The 25,093-nt window shown below is 44.0% G+C and overlaps 1 protein-coding gene across 3 annotated transcripts in view; it reads left to right on the plus strand.

Moving 5' to 3' along the window:
• The window catches only part of ADGRB3 (adhesion G protein-coupled receptor B3), a 1,725,994-nt gene that overhangs the window by 939,795 nt on the left and 761,106 nt on the right, over window positions 1-25,093 (plus strand). For all 3 annotated transcript variants that reach the window (XM_086926462.1, XM_086926464.1, XM_086926463.1), the window contains exon 13: window positions 2,053-2,199. In XM_086926462.1, coding sequence (XP_086782588.1) covers window positions 2,053-2,199 — 147 coding nt within the window. The remainder of the gene's footprint in view (window positions 1-2,052; window positions 2,200-25,093) is intronic.

The raw sequence follows: 25,093 nt of genomic DNA on the forward strand, positions 1-25,093 counted from the left end.
TGAAACAATGCCATGCTACACACCATACATGCAGGCGCATAGAATGTAATAGGAAATTGGTCAGGAAGGGGTGTGGCATGATGGCCAGAGCTGCCGACTTTAGAGCTGGGATCCAGGTGCAAGTCTCGGCATCAGTACTACATCCTGTGATTCTGGGCAAATCACTTAATCTCCCTGTGCCTATGGTCAGCGCCTGGATACCCTCATGGTTGATTAGCTGTGCTCTGCAAATTTGATTATTTACTTATTTTTCATTGTTAACTACAAATCCGATTATTTATTTATTTGCTATTGCTACGTAACGGAAGGCTCATCATTGCGCAATCGAAGCGTCTCCTCTGAGCCTCACACTCAACGATGGTAATAAATAGCTTATATGTTGCACTCAATGCATCAGCACACATTCTTGTTATCAAGGTTAAGGATTGCTTTGCTACATCTTAAATATATATTCCGGATTGACACACTTTATATATAAAGGTGGAAAATACATGTTTTGATTACTAATATTACATAAAGACCATCAACGTTTTAGTGTGATGGAACTCGCGTCAGGTTCGCACCTAGGGGCAGATTTATGAAGGCCTTGCGCCGCCGGTCCGTCATTTTTAACATGGGAAAAAGTGACGCACCGGCGGCGCAAGTCCTTCATAAATCTGCCCTCTAGTTTTTGTAATTTCTCGGCTGGTCCTATTTTTTAATTGCGAATTTCTATTTTGATAAACGCCATGAATTCAAAAGTCCACAAGTCGCAGAGATAAAGTAGCCATGAGTGGTATTTTGCGGCTCTTTCCTTCGTGTATGAAAAATATAGGCTTCACATTGCGCCGCAGCTTATTGTATCTGTCTCCAAACATTATCCGGCCTGCACTGAGGCTGGAGCGGGGTTATTGCTTCATTAGTACGATTCTAGCTGCTCTGTCTTTCACAGGTCTCTGCTTGCTGGCATTGTCACACCCAATAATTTCAGAATGTGCTCTGAAAAAACTCCTCACGAGTGCCCTTGCCTGCGCTTTTTTTTAGCACAATAAGCCAACACTTCAAAAATTCACAATTTATAAAGTTAAAAGAATGCTATTGTCCTAGATCAAAAATGTACTGACTCTCAATCTGTAGAAGAACATATTTTATGTATTTATTTATTTATAAAGTTTTATATAGCGCTAACTTGATCCCGAAGGATAGCAGAGCTCTTTTCAATTTGAGGCAAAGGTAACAAATCAGAACATTAGTCTAACATGGGGAATCTAATAGATAGAGGGAGGTTGATAGATAGATAGATAGATACGTGCCATTAGGACAAACATACAGCTAGATTCAATAAGCATTTTTGCGGGCGCAAACGGTGCGAATCGCTGAATTCGGCCGCTTGCGCCCGCAAAAATGGCATTTGGAATTCATCAATGGGTCATGAACTCGCAATTTGAAAAATCGCAAAAAATTGCGATTTTTCTAATTGCCGATCGCATTTAAGGAATCTCAATTTGAGATTCCTTAAATGCTATTCATGAACCATTAAAATATTGCGATTTCACTATTTTTTGCCGCTATTTACCGCGAAGTCTTACTTCGTGGTAAATAGCGAAAACTGAGAAAAATGCACTTTTGTGCTTTTTTCTCAGTTGTATGTTACACACACACATGTCCTCTGGACATGTGTGTGCGCAACATAAGTCTAAATTTACATTTCAGGGGTGCTACAGGGTGTCCTTTGAACACCCCTGGCACCCTTGAAATCGCATCCTTATTTGCGATTAGCAAATTGCTAATCGCAAATAAGGAATGTGTAGGAATCGCAATTTATTTAACGATTCCTACATGAATCCCATTTTGCAAGTCCTTAATAGCGATTCCTTAATAATCGCTATTAAGGACTCGCAAAACGGGACAATGATGAATCTAGCTGATAGTGATTAACTCTTTTTTGCTTGACCAGGTCTTTATTTGTAGAATTACTAGTTTTTTGTATTACTTTGAAATTGCTATCTTTTCTCTTCAATCTTTATAAAAGAGAAGAAAAAATGTCTTTCAAATTGCGATTTCTCTCACCAGTGGCTAGCATTCAAAAACTCCCTGCAGCATCTGTTCCAACAGACATCAATTTCCCAATGAGAGGACGGAAAGGAATGGTGGACTGGGCGCGCAACTCAGAAGACAAAGTAGTCATTCCAAAAAGCATCTTCACTCCCTTGCCATCAGGTAAGAAATTGTTTAGTATTACACTAGACCTCTTTGTAATAATACGTTTTAAATGGATTTAATAATGAAGACAAAACTATTAATTTCACTAGAATTTCAATAACACGTGCATTGTAAGAGGGACGTGTGCACTTGTATATTTGAGTAGTGACTGTCTACTCTCTGATCACTCCAGTTTCAATATGTGTTATGCTACAATTTAACAGTGTGAAAAAATGTCAAATGCTGATTAGGAAAAATGTGTCACCATAGCTATTAACGATAAAAGCGAGGTCATTTCTCTGTTTTAGGCAGTATTGCTCACCACACTCCCTTGTAGTTACTCCTAAGTGAAATTGATCAATTGGATCACTTTGGTCTCTTACCTCATAGGCTGCCCTCTTGGACATCAGTCTAGGTGAGAGCCCACATGTCCTCAGTTTGAGATAGGTGATCTTGGTGCTGATACGGTGTTCTTGAGAGGCTTATCCTGAACTGCAGGATTACACAGTTAGGAATGGGAGCAGGTAGGTTGCTTTGCTGTCCACGCCTTAAGGACATTTATAAGGGCCCATTCTCTCCATTGGAGAAGTGAGTGCACCCTTCAACAAGATTTGGTACATTTGGTAAGCATGTTTTTAGCACTCTTCTTCCAAATTTTTGAAACCTCAGTTGTTACCAGTCGCGGCTCGCCAAGGGAGTGCTGCGGGGCAGTGGGGCGGGGTAGGGGCAGGGCCGGGGGGTAGTAGAGTCCGACATACCACGGACAGGAGTAAGGTAAGTAATTAAATAAATAAAACAATTTACCTTGCACGCTCTGCATCATCAACTCGGCAATGCAGTGCACACAAGGTAAATTGTTTTATTTATTTAATTAATTACCTTACTTCTATCCGTCGTATATCGGACTCTACTAACCCCCCACCGTGCCCGCCTCACCGCCCGCAGCACTCCCTCTGCGAGCCGCCACTGATTAGTACCCATGACAAACAGAAGTGTTGGAAGAGTAAGTGCTTGTTTTTCCACTCCACTATTGGGTTGTTGTTTTTGGCAGAGTAGAGTGTTCTGACTGACAGATGTGACATGCTGGTTGATGCGTAACATCATGTATGGTTTAATGGATGTTGCACAGGACTTTGAATATTTTGATCCACTCAGATCCCCTTCTTATAACTTATTCAATCATTCTGTTTCCTTTGCAGTTTCAGAGGTTTTTGGGGAGCTCTACATGCATGTGTGGTAGAAGTCTGGAGACAAATGGACTGTTTTAGAGTTTGACGGATGGATACACTGTTGCAGATGTGATGACTATCCTGTCTGTCTTATTATTACAAGTGCATCAGGATATAATGGACTTGTAATAAGGAGAACAGGATATCCATCAAGTTCGTAATGGAGTACCCGCCTGCCCTCATTATTAGTTAGGGGCTAAATTCTGATCCCTGAGCAAAAACGTATTCACACAGGGATTGGAATTGTGAGTTGTGTGATAATTATCACACTCTCATAGTTTTCCCCTGATAAATTCCGGAAGGTCCAACCTGACGAAGTTTATCAAGAGAAAAGGTTCCTGAAAAAAAGACAGAACATGCGCAATTCATTATGTTAAAAAGAAAGCTTAACTTTGCTGGTGTTTGCCGGTACCCAGTACCCGCACTTCTTTCGTAACACAGACACGTGATTATGACAGTAAACCACGTGGTGGCGCTGTCAGACTAGTTTTAAAAGGACCCATTTGGAAAGTGTTTAACAATTCAATATAGGACTTAAAAATAAGAATACCATTTTACTTATAGCTTTGGGTTACCTAGTTTTATTCAAATTGTCAAACTTGTAGAACTGTGATTGTAAGTAGGTATCATTGGCACTGATATTTATTTGGCAGTGCTGGCATGGACCATAGATGGTGCCAGCTGCACTGGCATTCTGAGAAAGATCTTCAGTCCTGGCACTTATTATTTTACAAATTTAGCCCTGGTTAACAAAGTATTCTGCATAGTATGATCCGTTTTACTTTTAGAAACCCTGCAGAGGCGTTTTTTACCACCCCAATAAATACCTCACACTGGGGTAATTGTATTTTACCACTAAATACCCCACCCTATGCTGACAAACTCAAAATAGGGCCTACAATAGGCCTATGCAATAGGTATATATATATATATATATATATATATATATATATATATATATATATATATATATATATATATACATATCAGTAGTGCTTTCTGATCAAATGTAGTGGCTCATTTCCGCTCTTCACCACTGTGTTGATTAGAGGTAGAAGTATAGGTCAGAAATCAAGGAAATTTCCGAAGTTTATACCTTTTGAGATTTTGTGTGAGCGACTCCCCAAGGTCACGGTTAAGTGGTAACAGGGTTGTACTTCTGTTTAGGCACATGCAGCTCGTATTCAACCAAAGCATGTCCCCAGGAATCAGAGAGCTGCTAGACAGCTTCTTTAAACCTCAATCCAGTTCTAGACTGACGTGAATATCACCCGTGCCAAACTGGAGGAAGGTGCTTTATGTCCAGGGCCATGGGATACATGTTTGTGTGGGACATTAATGAGAAATGGGAGTAGACAGTTTACCCGGCATGTTAACAAACTGATGCTGCATTATAAGTAGGCCAATGAAGCATTTTTGTTATGCACGCAAATCCCACGCAATTCTCAATTATTGTCTTTTGCACGTTAAATATTATTCACCCCCTCACCCCAAACGTTTACACTTTCTTGTAATTTCATCTATTTTCACCCTTCAAGACTGGCTTGCAGAAAATGCCAAGACGAGTTGTAAAAATGATGTGTGCCCTGGCCTCAAGATATTTTCTCCACAAACTGATCGAAGTTCTTTCACATGATGTTTTGCACAAAAGTGTGTCCTTGCATACAGGTTTCACGTCGAAAACTTTCAACATTTAGTTTGAAAAATTTGCACATTTTCATGAAAATTCTGCATATCACAAGAGGATTTAAATTCAGCTTTTCGCATCTGTACTTTAAATACGTGTTGCCATCAGTGGGATCCACACATTGAGTCAAATCTTATCCTAGAATTACCTAAACATTTAGGTAAGTAAATTCCAGCTGTTAACAGCTACTGACACATCCAAGAGGACCAATGCCTGTTCTCATCCTGGTCACCAAGATGGTCATCTTCCATGTTTGTCAGTAATTATTTGTGGAGTCGACTATTGACTTCCACAACTCTTGTACTTGTTGAGTAGTCTCACTCTTGAGCACCGTCTACAATTGATTCTGGCATTTAGGTTATCCATATGGTTCTTTAGCAAATTGATTTCTATGACGTTTCAATTCCTGGCATTCTGCGCCTAAGAGATGTCAGGCAGAAACATATATGGGAATCCTCTAATCCCGTTTATCTTGTAAGTTTCTAATAGAACTATTGACATATACAGTCTGCTGCTTGTCTCACATGAAATGTGCTCATTGGCCTGAAAGATAAGGAGGGCCTCAGTGTGGAGGGCTGTTTAAGAGAGAATTCTGTTGTTCCACTTTGCTAGTCATTGTGCTCCAGCTTGTTGTTTTGGCATGAATTGGTATTTGGAAAGTTCCGAAGAAGTTTGTACATTTGCTACCTCGCCTTGAGATGTATTATCTGTTAGATCCCTTCGATTATTTGTTTACTTGTGTTGCTGAATTACATGACGATCTATGCCTTCACTTATTTGTACCCTTTGCATTATTGATGTAACTGTTTTACTATGCTCCCTCCTATGCCTTCCCCACCCCACTTATTACCTACAATCTCGCCATATCTAATGGCCTGTTTTGTACGCACTGTAAAGCGCTCTGATATCTGCAAAGATCTGGTTCGCGCTATATAAAACTTTCAAAATAAAATAAAATAAATAAAATAAACAGTTCAGCCATCAGCTCGTGTACAGCCATGAGCGGTCTTATAATTTTTGCTCATTTCATGGTTTGATGGCTGCATCTCAACTAGATCTTGCAATGTGTCTCTTTTGCACCCTAGTTAAATTTTCACTGTGTGCACTCATATGCATCATTTGTGTGTTTTCCTGCGACTAGTTTATGATCAAAACACGTGTTGTTTTCATTAATATCTTGTTCAATAGTTTAATATTGCTTGGGATGATTTCTAATGTTTTATGAATGCCAGTGAAAAATACTTACTGTGGTTATTTGGGATACCTCCTATTTGTTGCAGATGTGTACAATGTGCAGCATCTCAGCAAAGGTCCACTGGTTCATATTTGTTCAGGTATCTCATGGTCTAGAGGGACAATCTTCGTTGTCATATTCAGCTTAAAGTTGCTATTGAGGGATGTATGACGTTACAATGCATACTTTTACAATGCATACTATTACAACGCATTTTTTACAACGCAACATCCATTACAATGCATTCCATTACAACGCATGCCATTACAACGAATTTTAAAAAACTACCTTTACAACGCATTCCATTACAACGCATACTACTTTTACAATGCATACCATTACAACGTATACCATTACATTGCATGTATGGTAAGTATTGGATAGTGTAGGGGTAAAAATTACTATTCTAACTCCAGGGGGTGCAACAGTAGGGTAAGTGTTGGATAGTGTAGGGGTAAAAAATACTATTCTAACTCCAGGGGGTGCAACAGTAGGGTAAGTGTTGGATAGTGTAGGGGTACTATGCGTTCTAATGGTATGTGTTGTAATGGTAGGCATTGTAATGACTGCGTTGTAATGACATGCGTTGTAGTGCTATGCGTTGTAGTGTCATGCGTTGTAACGGTTGTGTTGTAATGGCATGCATTGTAATCGATGTTGCGTTGTACAAGTTTAGTTGTAATGGTAGTGCGTTGTAAAAGTTGAGTTGTAAAGGTTGTTTCCCCTATTCAGTGGATGCCACAATATGATAGAGATAATAAATTTTGCAACAATTATCAGAGCCCTTACTCTCCCATTAGGCGATGATTTAGTAGTTAACTAAAGAAATACAAGTATCCTTTTCCTATGTTGGTTCGAATAATAAAGAGAAAAGTATAACCCATGAGCCACATTATGGCAAGCACAAAGCTGAACCAGCATTTCCGATATTTTTAAAAACACATACTTTATATTAAAATCACTCTTCTAAAAGCATCACACAGTAGACTCCTTGCCCGTAGCAGTGCTTGAAGCCTCTGCTTGCAGTGTTTGTGGGCCAGCGTGTGTTGCATCGAAAGAAAGCCTTTGATCTTCCCTAATCCGCCTCAACCACTGAGAAGCTTCAGCAACAATGAGACACCCCCAAAGCTCTCCTCTCTAGCATGCAGCACAAGATGTGGACCCATTCACACTGCTGCCCAGCTCTTCCTCCAGTGCTGGTGATGGCGAGCAATGGGGCATCAGAAGGGTCCATTCAGCATAATGTATTAGGAAAAGACCAGCTCTGCTTTGGGACAGGGCATCTCAGCTGTGGAGGTTGTTTTGCGGATTGAGAGGCACTCACAGAAAGGACACACAGCAGAGAAAAATAGGGCCTCATTTAGGAGACTCCTTGCATCTCCAGAACGTCACTTTTTGTGACGTTCCGTGGCGCAGAAGCCTGTGTGATAATTATCAGGCAGCACAAAGCCACCTTTTTTGTTTTGGCTTAATACTGCCTGACAAATATCAGTCCCTGTAATGCCGTGTTCTGCATTAAAGGGGCGTGCAATGGGTGTTGCTGGGGGTGTTCCCAGCAACATCCATGGCCTTTTGACACTGGCCCAGATTTGTGAGAAGCAGCACCAAAAGCTTACACCTTCCCAGGGGAAGCATAAGGGAGGCACAACAAGGAGAATATCTTTATTTCTCCTCGTTTTTCCGCAGCACACATAGAAAGAGGAAAAAGCCTCTTGTGATTATTTTTGTACAGAAAGGTTTCCCTTCCTGTACAAAAATAATCATCCCCGCAATGCAGGTACCCTTGCACCATGATGCAAAGTTGCCTGTATTGGCGCAGGCAGCCCATTGTGCACCGGCGCAGGGGAAAATGGCAGGAATGCACCGTATCTTATAGATATGGCGCATTCCTGCCCTTTTCTTTTGCCGTAGGGAAGCCCAACAGGAAGGCCTGCTGTGCTTCCCTACGGCAAAACCTCATAAATGAGACCCATAGTGTTTTGCACTGGTGGCCCCCTTAGGGATATATTTACATTTGCATTACTGGCCTTATTTTTAATATGAAATGCTCCCACATGAAAAATACAGTGTTTTTGTTAACTATGTCTCAAAGTGCGCCCAATGTCAATGAGAGGGGCTTGTTCCACTCCCAGGGCTCCAAGGAGCAGCCTTTGTTTTGGAGTCAGACATCCTGGGTACTCTTCAGGTGCCCCCCACTAAAGGGGTGCCATCTGCCATATTACTTTACAAGGGTGAGTTCTACCCCACCAACCCATTAAGGGAATCGAGGCATGGCACAAAGCGCACTGAGTAGAAACCCGGGACACTACTAACAAGGGGTGCGCTGCACTTCAGCCCCCTCCAGCAGACAGTACTGGGTTCAAGTCCCCTCGGGGAGATGGCACAGGACCTTCATTCAAGGCCACGCCTGCGTGCATTCTGGTCCTGGTAGTTTCTGTTTCTTGTTAAAACAGCTCAAATGAAGGAAAGGGCAGTTATCTGAAAGATGAGCTGTTCCAGGTCTGAAAGTTGCAGATCACACAGTCTGACACTCGCGTGCACAGTGATATTTTGAAAGAGGCACAGTGAAACATAGTGTGCATAGAGGTTGAGCCTTACTTAATGTGCTCTTTTTTACCTGGATGACTCTTGTTAGTTTAGTCATGTAACTGTCGTTATATCCCAGTCTCCCAGTCGGATTGGCCAATTTAAGCTTTCTATCATCAGCAACCGTAGTTCTTCTCATCTTCATGTCAATAAAATGAAATGCATTACTTTATTAAACTTGGTTGCATAATTTAAGTAGACAATATTGGTCTTTCTGTTGAGAATCTAAACAGAACACCCTTCTTTCCCAAGATTGATGAATTCACAAAAGGCCGGATTCCACTATTCCTGTTTACAACCGTCCTTCCTTGAATCACCTAATGCTATCAGCATTAGTTTAGCAGTAGACACTTTCGGCTTACACACCACAATCGGGCAGAAAGTGTCTGTTAAGGAAGGAAGCCAGGGCAGGCCCTCTCCCACTAAATCAATGTCGAGCTCTACACATGTTTAGCAAAAGAGGTTTGTTGGATTGTGTTGCAACTGGATTAATATAGCGCTTACTTCCCGGTATGAGGCTCTGAGGTGCTTTACATCAAGTAGCACGGTACTTCAGCACCCAAGATTAGTGGGTAATCCAATTACTGTTGGTTACTGGCTGTTAGTCTTGTGTTCCCTAGAAATCATTCAATACGTGTTCTCAAGTTCATTTGTGGTAGATCGAAATAATAGGAGTTATGTGTGATCAGTGGTGGAGCCCATGTGAGTTCTTGCGAATGGCTGGTGAGATGAATAGGTTAGAGATTAGGTATTTTTAGAATTGATACAATGACATAGTATGAGACAGTAAATATTCTTGATAACATCAATGTCTGGTCAAATAATATACCTTTTATAGAAACCAGGGTCTGATTTAGAAAAGAGTGTGATGGAATGATGTCTGGTCAAATAATATACCTTTTATAGAAACCAGGGTCTGATTTAGAAAAGAGTGTGATGGAATAAAACCAAAACAAGTGCTTGATAACTCATAGCCCCAAAAATAAACATTGGGGGTGAGTGGAAGATTCTGTTCTGCCGGCAGAATTATCAGAAGTTTGGCGACTCCGCATTACTCTTGTATCATGGAGATCTGGCCAAATTCCGCCAATCACCGCATTGAGCTATTTTTTCTCATTTGCAGCTTCGAAATGGTAAGTTGTCAAGCGCGAGCAAGATTGGCATCCCCTAGCATGATTTCCGGTCTCTATTAGATAACAAGCGAGATTTTTCTAACACGGGCGGTCAGAGGCGGTCGTGACCGTTCATGGTCAGAAGCCTGCAGCTCGAGTAGAAAATATACTCTAGGGGCAGCGAAATCAACTTGAGTAGATGCACACTCAGATGCCTTGGTGGTGCAATTCGTGCTGCTCTTTCAGAGAGGAACATCGCTATATCACAGTGCGAGTAGCACAATGTGCCTATTTATATCTGTTGGTGGAACTTTGCGGAATCTCGTGAAGTTTTTATGGAACCACAGAGTTCTGTGGTCAAATTCCGCGAGTTCCGCCCACCCCTAATAATCATCTTGTCATAGGGCCATGTGAGCAAAGTGTCTATGTATGCAAATGTATTTCTGCAAAATGAAGAATCCTACAAAATTAAAATGGTACTTTAGCCATCCTACTGTAAGTGCTTCATGCTCACACTGCTCAGTGCTGCAGTGTGGCAACAGCACTCATTGCCGGTGCCACCCATCATTATGAACTAACCTCAGCCTCGAGCCTCAAACCGCAAGCTAGTCATGCGTGAAGGAGAATGTGCCATGAGATGTGGAAAAACAAACCAGAGCAAAGTGCGAATCACAAAACACTCACAAGAACCGCTTCAAGCCAAACCAAACTTCCAAAAAGAGGTATTGGATCATCTCTAGTACCGTTACCAAAACTCGCTCACACACACCATGGGTTTCTGGTGGGAGCTGTAACTCAGAAAAACCAAAGGAAATGATGGACGGAGCGTTGACAATACAAGCACTCACCCCCAGTCATCTGATCTGGGTTTCATCTATTGCCGTTCTTTAGCCCACTCTTCCACCCCAGTCAGACATGGCCATATGCAAATAAGTCTGACCCTGTGGCTCATGGGAACAGTCCAGCCCGAACTGCCAAGCCATGCCTTCCCTGGACGGGAATCAAGCATCCTGGGACCGGTTTCTGGCATTCCAGCCGTCTTCAGCCCGGCTTGCTTGAGCTGTAACTCACCAAGAAGCAGGCTGTCTCTGCCTAGTTGCCGAGTCTGTGCTGTCATGTGTAGGCCCCATAAAGAGCAATGGATGGGTTATATCTCTCATTTTTAGACCAGCACTGCAAATATATGTACACGTATGCAGTTACAAATGACCTTATTTCTATATTCGGACTTTTCATATGACAATGTATGGAAGAATGTGTACGAAAGGAAGATAACTTCTTGGACAATAGATTATGCAGCTCATATAACTAAGGATACATCTCATTGTTAATGCATCAGAGGTAAAAAAAGAAATAAAAGAACGTGCCCCATTTGAGAAATCTTATTACAGACAGCGCTAAAAAATGAAGCTACGGTAAAAAACATTATCGCGTGACAAATGTGTAGATTTAAATGGTGGCAGCTGGTGAGTTTAACAGATGCCAGAAGAGTTGGAGGCAGTGTTTTGTAATGCTTTAAGACAGGGACTGCATTAATTATTGGTCATACCAGATGATGAGTCACACAAGTTAACATGACATGAACTGTAATTAGAGCATTTTAAAGTGCCCTCACATAATGATGAAGTGTGGGCTGCATTCAGGATTGTATCAGTTAACATCAACAACAAAATGTGTGCATCTGTTACTTCATGCACCCAGTGGTAAAGTATCTACCGAGGCCTTAAAATGTACATCCAGAGCTCAAGGCTACCTGACCCGCCCAGCAGCACTAGGCCCAGCAGTAGGAAAGATTTTCCAAGGTGGTTAAACGGTGTAATACTACCTAAACAAATACATTACGGATAGGTATAGTAGGTGTTTTCAATGGAAAACAAATAGGTGCAGCTACACAGCAAAAGGACCAGGAGAACTGCGGTGGAGTGTGGGGCGGGGTTAAGGGCGATGCAGGACTAGGTTGTTGATCTTTCGAAGCTTTGTATTGAAGACATCTTATATCATTGTAAGAATATTTGATGTGCCTGTCCATTATTTATTACACTAATATCCATTTCTATAGCACTTACTAATAAGTGTTTATTATTAAGCAACGTTTTAATAGCAAAACATTGAGAACAAAATGTAAGGTTCTAAACATATGCCTTGTAGCTTGCATGCATTTCCTTGATGCAGGATTATAAATCACTAAACTATAAAACAAGGATTTTAACCTGTGACCTGCGGGTAGCACAAGGATCTCTGCAACAAAAACAATAGCCAACTGAGCTATCTACATAAAAAACAAACTGTGATCTGCATGTGTCATGCTGTGCTCCCTGTAGTGCATATTGACCCTCCGTGCAATTTTATGCTGAGTTTGAAACTTTGATTAGAATGCACACAGAACATCGATCAAGTGCATTAACTACCAGAGTTAATAAAGAGCCACTGTACCCTGAACTAGCTGATTTTGGAAATGAATCCTGTAGTGATCAGTTAAGCTAGCCAGAATAGAGTTATTAGCATATTTTTTGTTAGAAATCGGGATCTCTGGTTGGCTAAGGCTTGCGCCAAAGCAAGGCAGAGACCACAACTCTAGTCAGGGAAAGAGAGTGTCACGCCAAACATAACCCCTGCTCACCCCCTTGATAGCTTGGCACAAGCAGTTAGGGTTATCCCGGAGGCAGTGTGTTAAGCATTTGCGCAACACACACAGTAACAACACACTAGGCACACCACAAAAGGAACTCCACACAAGGTTATATAAAAATAGCCTTTGTATTATAATAAAAACACATCATATAGTAACTGGCACAGGCAATATTTACAAGGGATTATTTACACTTGACAGGGCCAAGTGGGCCACTGTCAGAATTAGCACTTGGTAAAAAAATAGTAAAAGAAAGAATATATATGAACTTAGAACACAGCCAGTAATTACTGGCAGACAGCATACTCAGCGTCAACCTGTAACATAAATCAGAACAGGCACAGTATCACATAAGGCGAGAACTCTATTCTGCGCCAACCTCATAAGTCTAAATCTAGTAGACCACAACTCCTAAACATAACTTGCATTAGGGAATAAACTTAATAACATAACCTGCGGTAGGTAATAAATCAAACTGAGACCACAGTAGAGAAATAAAACAGGAGGTAAAACCTAGTAACCATAAAAATACATCTATGAGCATAAATAAAGGTGCATAAATCATACTACAAACATTACATTTCCTAGCACCTATATACAAATGACATTAGGGCCTTGCGCCCTATAAACCTAACAGTCCCCTGGGCCAACTGGCCATCTATAAGGGGCTCAAATGGCCTCTGTCTAAAGTCAGGGCGCCCTGCCCATGCAGCGACAGTCACGGGGGCGCACTTGGCGCAAACCTAAACGTGGCAGCTGCCCACTACTTGCTGGGCAGCTGGGAATCTCAATGAAGGCCTCAACATTGCAGCTGGCACTAAGTGCTGCGCATCTGTGGAGGCCAAGGTAGGGGCGAAGGAGTGTGCCTCACTCCTAGATTCAAAAGAACATGTCCCCTAACAACGAAGAACCTAAACTGTGCAGCTGCCCACTACTTGCGGGCAGCTGGGAAGTAAGAAATGTGGTATGGGCTCTCACTGGCCCTTGGGAGCAAATATGCCACACGTGGGAGCCGCAGGGCTCTGAGAACAATTATGCACAATGGCGGAGCCATCTACGCTCAGGAAATACTGGGGCCAAAGCGTGGGAGCCACCTAGGCTCTAAAAGGAGAATAGTGCCCCCACACACCGTGGAGCGCACTGGTGCTCAAAACAAGGACATGCCCACTAGTGAAGCCAATCAAGGGCTCTGAAAATGTGACATGCCACATGCCACAATGGTAGAGCGGCCCGCTCTGTGGCGGGACCGCTCTGGATTTGCCTCATTAGAGCAGTCCGCTGTCAAGTGAGGCCACTCAAAGAACAAACAGGGACAACCCCAAGCCCCCTCCTTACCCGGCTTCTGGCATGTGTTCTCTGTGATGAGGCGGGGGCCGGCACCAACAATGCATCTCGGGACCCCGGCGGCGCAACCTCCACACTGCGGGGCTCTCCACTCAACTTCTGGCACCTGTGGGGCTCTCCCTCCTTACGGGAGCGCCGCCTCAACTCTGCACCCTACTTCACCCAGTCCCCCGTCTCATGACTGGGACTTACGTGTGGAGCCAGCGAGGCTCCAGGCGGCCGCCTACTCTTCGGCCGGGTTTCAGGCTTCTCCCATGTCACAGGCAGGAGTGCCTGACTTCTGATCCGGGCTGCGGCAGCAATACGAGGGGTAGGCTCCCTCAGATGAAAATATACAGCGGGGTGGGCACCGGCAGTAGATACAGCAATAAGCGGGGTAGGCTCCTATCAGAGATAATAAATTAAGTCAAATGTGGCCATGACGCGGGGTGGGCACCCGCTAGGTATCAACAACAGCGGGGAAATCCCTACGTCAGGATTCCCTTGAAAATGTGAGCAGCTCCATGCTGCAGGCTGACTAGAGAGGCGTTTGGTAAAATAAGGGCAGCGCTCTGCAGGGGAATCTCAGCAAAGCACTCCCAGGGGGCCTAAAGTAGAATAGAGTCCTTAAATATACAAATGAAGCCAAAGTCTTTTTAAGGGCCTGGAAGCCAGCAAAGCAGAAGGGTCCCAAGAAGAAATCCTCCAGGCATCCAGGGGCAGGGCAGAGCCCAGGGAGGCAAGCCTCCCGTGAGCCCCAGCAGCAGCACGCCCTGGTAGTTTCAAGTCCGCAAACAAGAACATTTTACATGGGGTCACAGCCCCTTATTTATACTACATTTTCCTTTGTCTCAAAGGTACAGGCAAGGGGAGAACCAGATGCAACTGGTTCTGGAGCACTTTGTTTTGCTCAGCCCCTCTCCCTATTAACAGGACAGGCCAGGGACATCAGACGCACCACAGGGGGTGGAGCCAGCATTGTGGAGGGAAGGCACAGCCCTATTTGGGTTCCAGGTGAAACTCCACCCTCCCATCTACATGCAGATCTCCCCATTCACCACCGGGCAGACTCACCCTGGCTCCTGGAGCCAAGCACACCAGCCAGCCCTGTCACTGACAAGCCAGACAGACAATTCGCATCTCACAGCACACAGAAATGCCAACTTCCAAAAGTGGCACTTCTACACTAGACACAATAAATCTGCGCACACCATTGCGCAGCATTTATTACCACGAGTTTGCACATAGCAAACTCGACCCTGCACTCCCCACATATCAGGAATTACCACTTATACACATATCCCCCATGCATTCCTATGGGAGGGCAGGCCATCTCACCACACGCACTCAGATTGCGCATGCACTTTACACTGGGCCACAGTCCTAAAGTGCGCAGAGGCCTAAAATCACTACCACCATGCCAAAGGCAAAAAGTTTAGGGGTGAACCTGCCAAAAAGGCAACATTTGTCTTGTCATCAAATTATTTCTTTGAGGAAATTGGTGGAGAGATTTTCTTTCATGCAAACACTTAATTTAAGTTGCTGATGGGTGAAGATGCTCAGGAATTTAGAACAATGGACATGTTAAAAAGCTGGGGGGAAGCCATTTATTTACCTTGGTATAATTTTGAAAGGACAGTTATGAAGACTACCCCAGCATCATATATTTTCTCTTTTTTCTCTCTGTGCCTTTATTGTACCTCATTTTCTCCTTTTTCTCTTTGTTCCTTTATTGTGCCTTGTTTTCTCTTCTTTTCCCCCTTGTGCCTTTATTGTGTCTTGTTTTCTCTTTTTACCCCCTTGTGCCTTTACTGTGTCTTTTTTCCTTTTCTGTGCCTCCTTTTTCACTGCCTGCTTATCCGCTTTGCTGCCTTCTCTGACGCTGCTGCCCCTGCAGCCCCTCCCCCTGCTTATTCTTGTTACCGTCTCCCAGTTGTTTTCCCTCCCCGACCCCTACTTAATGGCAGCAGCTGCGAGGAAGCGGGCGCACCGCTGCTGTGCCAAAGGCAAGCCCATCTGCACCCGTTCGTGGCCAGGGAACCTGGTCATCCGACCCCCTGCCGCCATGACTCATCAACCCTCCACGCACTTAACCCCAGAAGAAACAACTGCCAGGTGTCGACGCCGAATACCACCCAAGACGAGTTCTCCTGCTGACGCACCTTCACCCACCTCCAGACCTCCACAGCTACCGCCAACTCACCAGACACCGGCGCACCCAAACCCCTGAGCTGCATCCTCCTCAGTGCACGCTCTTTGCACAGACACACAGTAAACATCTGAGGCCTCCTTGACACCCTGACGTCCGACATCACCTTCCTCACCCGACATTGCAACCCCCATCCCCGATGGGTACAAGATCCAGAGGAGGTGGACTCACCATCGTGCACAAAAGCGCCCTCTGACTCACTACATCCTGCATGAAAGACTCCTCATCCCCCATGAAACATCTCCATTTCCAGATCCAAACTAACTTCAGAATAAGTCTACGCGGCACCGTCCCCTACAGACCTCCCGGACCGTGCACCATGTTCACCACAACCATCATCGACCTCATTGCACCCCACGCTCTTGCTTTCATGGACTACGTACTGCTTGGAGACCTGAATTTCCACTTCGACAACCTCAGCGACCTCAACTCCACCACCCAACTGGACAACATCGCCAACATCGGACTAAAACAGCTCGTCACCACCCCCACCTACAAGGCAGGACACACCCATGACCCCATCTTCGCAAGAGGAAACAACATCCGCTTCAGCTAAACCAAGCAACCCAAAAGAAATGGGCTCATTGGCCTGAAAGATAAGGAGGACCTCAGTGTGGAGGGCAGTATAAGAGAGAACCACCACTGCGTCCATTTCTCTTTCTCGAAACCCACCGCACACAAGCCTACACCAAGCCCCCATGCAGGAACTGGAGCAAGGTCACCAAAGAGCCCCTCAACTCTGCCCTCAACTGCACTCCTCCACCCACCACGACCAACGTCAACTCTGCAGCCAACAAACTCCACAGATGGCTCACCGAATGAGCAAACACGCTCGCCCCCCTCTGGAACTTCAACAGACAGCACCCCACATAAGCCACCTGGTTCACCACTGACCTCCGAGAATCCAGACGCAGATGCCGACGATTGAGAAAGCATGGAGGAACAGCAAAACATTGGAAGCACTCACCGCCTACAAAACCGCCATGACAGAACACCACCAATGCATCGATCCACAAAGAGGAACTTCATTCAGGACAGAATCCTCTCCAACTCCTGCAACTCTAAGGAACTCTTCAGCATCATACAAGAATTCACTAAATTCCCCAGCAAAAATTCAGAAGGCCTACCTTTTAGGACCTCTGCAACAAACTCGGCTCCTACTTCCATCACAAGATCAAGACTCTCTACGATAACTTCAACGAACAGAACCAAGGCACCCTCACTACACCCACCACCGGCAACACCATCCAGCCTATCGTCACCGCCTGGACCCCTATCACCACAGAAGACAGCACTAAGATCTTGAGGAGCATAAACTCAGTAGCCCCCACCAACCCCTGCCCGTCACACATCTTCCACAGACCAGCTGCCGCCATAGCACCCGAACTACGACATACCATCAACTTCACCTTCGAAACCAGCACATTATCCAATGACTGGAAATGACCAGAAGTCAAGCCCCTCCTCAAGAAGCCCTCCACAGACCCGATGGAATTCAAGAACTTCAGACCCATCTCTCTCCCCCCTTCGCAGCCAAAGTCACAGAGATGATCGTCAATATCCATCTCACAAACTTCATAGAATCTAACTTGATCCTTGACACCTCCCAATCGGGATTCTGCAGCAACCACAGCACAGAGTCGGCTCTCCTAGCTGCCACAGATGACATCTGCACTCTCCTCAACCAGGGCCACACGGCAGCCCTCATCCTACTACACCTTTCAGCAGCCTTCAACACCGTCTTCCACCGCACACTTACCACCAGATTCCATGACTCAGGCATACAGGGAACAGTCCTAGACTGTATCCGCTCCTTCCTCACCGGCCACACCCAAAGAATCAGACTTCCGCCCTTTCTCTCTGTGCCCACAGAGATCAGCTGCGGAGTTCCCCAAGAATCGTCACTCAGCCCCACACTCTTCACTATCTACATGGCCCCCCTCACTACAATCATCGGAAAACAAGGACTCAGCACATTATCCTACGCTGATGACAGCCGGCTCATCCTCACCGTCTCCAAGGAACCTGACATCACCAGATACTGCTTCCAGGAAGGAATGAAAGACATTGCATCCTGGATGAGCAGTAGCTGCCTGAAGTTCAACTCACAGAAAACATAAGTCCTTGTCCTCGGATCCATCCTCTCTGCATGGGACAACACCTGGTGGCCCATCACCCTTGGCAACCCTCCCACACCCACGGACCACACCAGCAATCTGAGCATCATACTTGACTCCTCCCTCACCATGAACCGACAGATCAATGCCTTTTCTGCTATGTGCTTCAATACCCTCCGCATCCTTCGCAAGACCTTCAAATGGATCCTCCCCTGAATCCAGAAAACTATCACCCAGGCACTCATAACCAGCAGACTGGACTATGGGAATGCTCTCTGCTGGGATGAACAAATCTCTACTCCGCAAACCCCAGACCATCCAGAACACTGCAGCCAGACTTGTCCTTGGAATCCCACGACAAGACCACATCTCCCAGCACCTGCAAGACCTCCACTGGCTCCCCTTCGAAAAGAGAGTAATCTTCAAGCTGCTCACTCACGCCTACAAATCCCTCCACAACACCAGACCCCAATACCTCAACAAAAGAAGCTCCTTCTACACACCAAAGAGAAACCTTCTCTGCTCCACCGACCTTACCCTGGCTGAAATTCCACGCATCCACAGAGCCAGAACAGGAGGATGAGCCTTCTCCTACACCACAGCCAGGAACTGGAACAAACTCCCCAGCATCAGCCAATCCCCCACTTGGTAGGCATCCAGGAAGAGCATCAATACCTGACCGTTTGGATGAGACAGAGCTGCATGAAGCCACACTCCTCCCTGCACCTTGAGCCCCTTATGGGTGAGTAGCGCACATTACAAAACCCTGATTGATTGATTGATTGATGCAGTGGTTCATGGACAAATGTGTTGTTATGTATATATAATACAAAGGATACATTTTTTATATACCTGGTGTGTAGTCTCTTTTGTGGTGTGGCTAGTGTGTCACTGGTGTGTGTGTGTGTGTTGCGCAAATGCTTTACATATTGTTACTGGGATAAGCCTCACTGCTCTGCCAAGCTCCCAAGGGGGTGAGCAGGGGTTATCTTGGGTGTGTTACTCCCTTATCCTGACTACAGTGGTGGGTTCTGCCTGGCTTAGGTGTATACCCTAGCCAACCGGAAACCCCATTTCTAACACTTCCTCTCTGAAATAAAGATTACCTAACACTGTATGTCTGTAATGTTGACACTGAGAACAATTATCATCTTCTGTTGAGCCCAATATGCTAGTAAAAAGTTATAAAATACAGAGCTGAGTGTAAACAAGGCAACTGAAAAATGTGATTATGAGATTGCATCGGCTTTTTCTGTATAAATCTCAATTTGATTAAATAAAAATGGAACAGGTGTGGCTGCACAGGACAATGAGTGGTAGAGCAAATGCTGTGTTGTACAGCTTAATTTTATAAGGTGAAGCACACTTTCACAATGATCTTTCGAGATCCCCAGGAGGGATGCGTTTATCAGAAGGTCACCCTCTCACTGTAGATACCAAATATTTCCAGGCCTAAAAGTATTTCTTGTTTCTTTGGGACAAGCTGACTCATAGCATCTGGAGATGATCTATATGTCATGTTATCTGATGATAGTTTTAATTATTTTCAATGTCTTTTTAATGGTCTATTGTGATGGCCCACGTGGATAGGTTTTAATGTATCAATGATGGATCAGTGACATAATATTGAGTACAAAAATATAGACATTAAAAATATTGAGTTTAAAATATCGACTACCAAAATATCGAAATCCTATCTACAAACAGGTAAGTACAAAAATATCGAATCAAAAATATTTTTTTTAAATACTATAGTCAAAATATCGAATTTTTGTAAATGTCTTAAAAGTAATTTAAAATAAATGAAATATTAAAAATAATTAACTAAAAAATACTTAAAAATACTTAAATAACCTTAAAATTTTAAAAGAATTAATTTAAGTTAAAAAAATATATATATATATTTTTTTAAGCATAAATATATATATTCACATGATAATAATTAAAAAAAACACAATCTTTTTACCGTAGGATAGCATAGGGGTAAAAATTACTATTCCCACTCCAATGAGTGCAACAGTAGGGAAAGTGTTGGATAGCGTAGGGGTAAAAATGACTATTCCCACTCCAGAGAGTGCAACAGTAGGGAAAGCATTGGATAGCGTAGGGGTAAAAATTACTATTCCCACTCCTTGGAGTGCAACAGTAGGGAAAGCGTTGGATAGCGTAGAGGTAATAATTACTATTCCCACTCCAGTGAGTGCAACAGTAGGGAAAGCGTGGATAGAGTAGGGGTAAAAATTACAAATCCCACTCCAATGAGTGCAACAGTAGGGAAAGCGTTGGATAGCGAAGGGATAAAAATTACTTTTCCCACTCCAGTGAGTGCAACAGTAGGGAAAGCGATGGAAAGCGTAGGGGTAAAAATTACTATTCCCACTCCAGTGAGGGCAACATTAGGGAAAGTAAATACTTCATATATTATTTAAAAAAGATATATATTAACATCTATAAAAAATAATTAAAAGTAATTTAATATAATATAATAATTAATCAATTAAAAATGCAAATAAAAATCAATTATTACAATGAATTACCTATTAATACAAATTAATTACAAATTACCAATTAATTAATTATCAATTAAAGATTAATTAACAATTAATTCAAAATAAATACCAATAAATACATTAAATTATTTAATTAATTATAATTAAATTACTTTCCAACCTATTCCCCTATAAACCCACAACTCGCTACGAAAAATACATTAGTAAAATTAACATAATTATCAATTAATCAATTAAGTAAAATTAATTGACAATTAAAATGTAATTAATTACGAAAAAAAAATAATTGACAATTAATTCAAAATAAATACCAATAAATAAATCTAAATATTTAATTAATTATAATTAAATTACTTCCCACCCTATTCCCCTATAAACCCACAACTCGCTACAGAATTAAATTATGCAAAAATTAAATAACATAAAATTCATTGCTTAAAATAAATTATAACATAAATATACACTTTTTGCACATATACTAAAATACAATGCACTAAAAAAATGTGATATTATAAAAAATTCAATAATTTTAATAACCTATATTATATACTTCGATATTTTGACTTTCTATATTTATAAAACTCAATATTACATTACTTACCTTAAAAACAATATTTTTGATTTGCAGTTTGACTTGTGAGTTGTGAATATGACAATGGACATGGTGTCTTTCTTTTCAAGATGTGGGTACATATTATCGCAGGTGACCAAATAGAAATCTGGAGAAACCAAAAGTTATGAAGTGAACATCTATGCTTGTAATGTATTCAACTTACTTAAAGATGTGTTGACCTATATCAAAGTAGTATTTACATTTTTTTGTTAAAGCTTGTTGTCGATGTACAAGATGATTAAACTGTGATGTAACCAACATAGCAGCAATGCACCATTACATTGGATTTTTAAAACCATGGAAATCAAAAGACAATGTAATGATTTCTGTATTAGGCCAATGACCAGTTGTGGGAGGTCAAGGGTGGACAAATAATTTATGATATGTTGGCCACATGGACTGGATAAATTATCCGTCCGTTTGCTTGGGTCACCAGTACCAACTGCACAGTTAGAAGGGAGATTATGCTCTCATTATCATTATTACAAACATTTGTAGAGTGCATGGCTACCTGGAAGAATCCCAGTGCTAGCAGTGTCGCACAAACAACAGACTAGGTGGCTTATGGTGCAGCATTTTGGAACAGCCAGGTTTTGGGGAGCTTCCAAAAGGGAAGGTGTTGGGTCTCTGAGCGAAGATGAGAAGGGAGGTGTTCCACAATCTAGCGGCATTGTATGAAAAGGAGTGGCCTCCAACATCTTTCTTTTTTTATTCTAGTTACTGAGGCTAGGAATAGGTTGGCCGATCACAAACTTTTACCAGGACGATAGAAAGAGATGAGAGAATTATTGATCAGGGGCCCTTTGCCCTAAAGTGTCTTGTGAGCTATGCACAGCGATTTAAACGTTATTCTCTCAGTGATTGGTAGCCAGTGTAAGGTATTCATTGCAGGTTTGGCAGAGTTATTTATGGGGATGTGAAGCAGCATTCGAGCTGCACAGTTCAGTATCGCTTGTAGCATCCTTGTGGATGGCTTAGGGGCCCCTAGGAAGAGGGAATTTCCATAGTCCAGGTGAGATAGAATCAGAGCCTGCACCATTATTCTCCTCACCATGATGGGAAGCAAAAGTAAGACTTTACGAAGCATCCTGCGAATGCCATAGCAAGTCACTGCCAGCTTCACTGCTTGATGGTCGAATTTAAAGGACTTATCCAGGCACATATCTACACTTTTGATCCTTGTCTTAGGGACTGGGTCAGAGCCAAGATAGTTTGGCCATGCCAATCCATCTTCTAAGGTGGAGGTGTTGCCCAGGATCATCAGCTCTGTTTTGTCTACATTGAGCTTAAGACACAAGTGTTCCATCCATTTTGCCACTTTCTTCAAACGAAGTTCAAGGCAATAAGGGAAGCTCTGAAAGTGATTCAGAGAGAGAACCAGTTGAGTATCGTCTGCATATGTGACATTGTTTTAAAAAAAAAAAAATTTAAAACCTTTATTTTGAAAGAGCACACAGCTATTCAGCCTAACATCCCGGAGGCAAGGCAGCATGGTGAAGCAGGAGCGCAATAGTGCAAAAACAGGTACATCAGAACAATGCAGGTTGTTTTTAACTTTTTATAATGAAGAAAGAGAACAAAAGAAAAGAAACGCCAAGTGGCGCCGAAGAGTGGCAATGGGGTAGAGAATTCCGCAGGGTATAGGTGGCAGGTAGAGGAGAGTAGACATCGAATCATTGATACAGGAGAGTGGAGGATAGTAGGTGGGAGGGGGAAAAACAGGACCAATCAGATAACGTGTCACAGTTGGCGTCACAGGCTACGGCGACGTATGCACATCCAGTGAAACAGGCTCAGGCGGCAGGCATACATCACCCCGGTAAGCATTCCAAGCTCCCCACACTTTACTCCATTTTCGGGGCCTACCCCTAGCAACATAGACCGTCTTCTCCCGGAACATACACCAATCCATGTTGGCTTTCGATTGTACCACAAGGGGAGCTGTGGAGGCACCCCATTTCTGAGCAATGTCCCGCTTGGCCACTATATTGCCTAGGGTCATCCATTGGGTCTGTGCCGTGTTATGATCAGACGGTTCCCAAATATTAAGGAGACACCTCCGAGCCTCCGCCATTGTCACCACTCCAGTCACTTCACTCATAATACTGTGTATCCTTCTCCAATAGGAGGCTATGACGGGGCACTCCCATAAAATGTGCAGGAAGGTAGCGAGGGCACCACAGCCACGACGACAAAGACCGTCGGGCGAGTATCCCATACGTACAAGCCGGGGGCCAGTCACATACACCCTGTGCAAGATCTTAAATTGCACCAGCCGAAGACGAGAAGAAATGGCAACCTCCTTAGGGGAGGACACTGCACTATGCCAATCCTCATCATCGATCTCCAGGCCATCTCCCACCCACTGATCACGCACTCCCAGAAGAAGGTCGGTGCGGGCATTGATTAACTTTTTATAGGACAGTGAGATGGCGCTATCAGGCATATGGCCGTCCAACACTCTGTCCTCCAACGGAGAGCTCTCTGGAATCGCTCCCTCCGGCGGCATGGCCGAGAGCAGCGCGTGCCTCAGCTGGGCGTATCGGAAGAACTCCGAGCCGCCCAACTGGTATTCTGCCTGCAACTGAGGGAAGGACTTGATGACACCCTTGGAGGCCATGTCGTCCACCCTAGAGATGCCTATAAGGTCCCATTTGTCGAAACCCTTGGTGTGCCATAGCCTGCCCAAAATATCGGAGTCATACAGAGGGGTGAATCTGGTCAGTCTGTCCCGCCAACCCTGCGCCTTGGTAATCGCCCGCCAGATGCAAACCGCCGTCTTCGTCGGACCCGACATCCGCCGATCTAAGGATCTCGAATACAGGGCCCGATAGTAGTTACCTCCACCCAGAAGCCATCTGTCCATTGCGTAGCTGGGGCTGTTCATCGGGCCATAAAAACCGTGATTAAGAGCCGCGAGCTGGGAGGCCCAGTAATACCTTCGTACGTCCGGCAGAGCTATATCACCGTCGTACCACGGAAGCGTGAGCTTCGTGATAGCGACGCGGGGGCGACCGTCCCAGAGCAAGGCTCGTTGGAGACTCTCAATATCCCTGAAGTAGCGGGCCGGAACCGGGTCTTGGGTGTTCTGCAAGGCATAGAGAAACCTGGGCAAGGACATCATCTTAAACAATGCCGCACGGCCAAGCAGGGAGAGCGGAAGCTTCCGCCAGCTATCCACATCACGCCGGAGACGCTGAAGTGGAGGGAGTAAGTTGTGGTCATACCGCGCTTTCGAACTCCCAGAGATGTAAATCCCCAAGTACTTGAAACCCTGCACGGCTACCTGGATATTGCAGCCCCTAGGGAGGCGCGGCGTGTCCCCCTTCAAGACGTACAGGGAGGACTTGGCCCAGTTGATGACTAGGCCAGAGTACCTTCCAAAAAGTCTGAGGACGTCACAAGCCACGATAAGGGACTTGCAGGGGGAGGTCAGGTAGAGCAGGATATCATCGGCGTACAGGGAGACCCTGTCCTCGAAGCCTGGGGCCCAGGTTATACCATGCAGGTCAGGGTGCGCGCGCAACATGGCCGCTAGCGGTTCAAGAGCCAGGGCAAACAGGAGAGGCGACAAAGGACAACCCTGTCTGGTACCCCTGTGAAGGGCAAAGGACGTCGATAGACGGCCGTTCACTGAAACATTAGCCAGTGGGCTAGCGTAGA

Source organism: Lissotriton vulgaris, chromosome 6 (assembly GCF_964263255.1).
Source record: "Lissotriton vulgaris chromosome 6, aLisVul1.2, whole genome shotgun sequence".
NCBI classification, from domain to species: Eukaryota; Metazoa; Chordata; class Amphibia; order Caudata; family Salamandridae; genus Lissotriton; species Lissotriton vulgaris.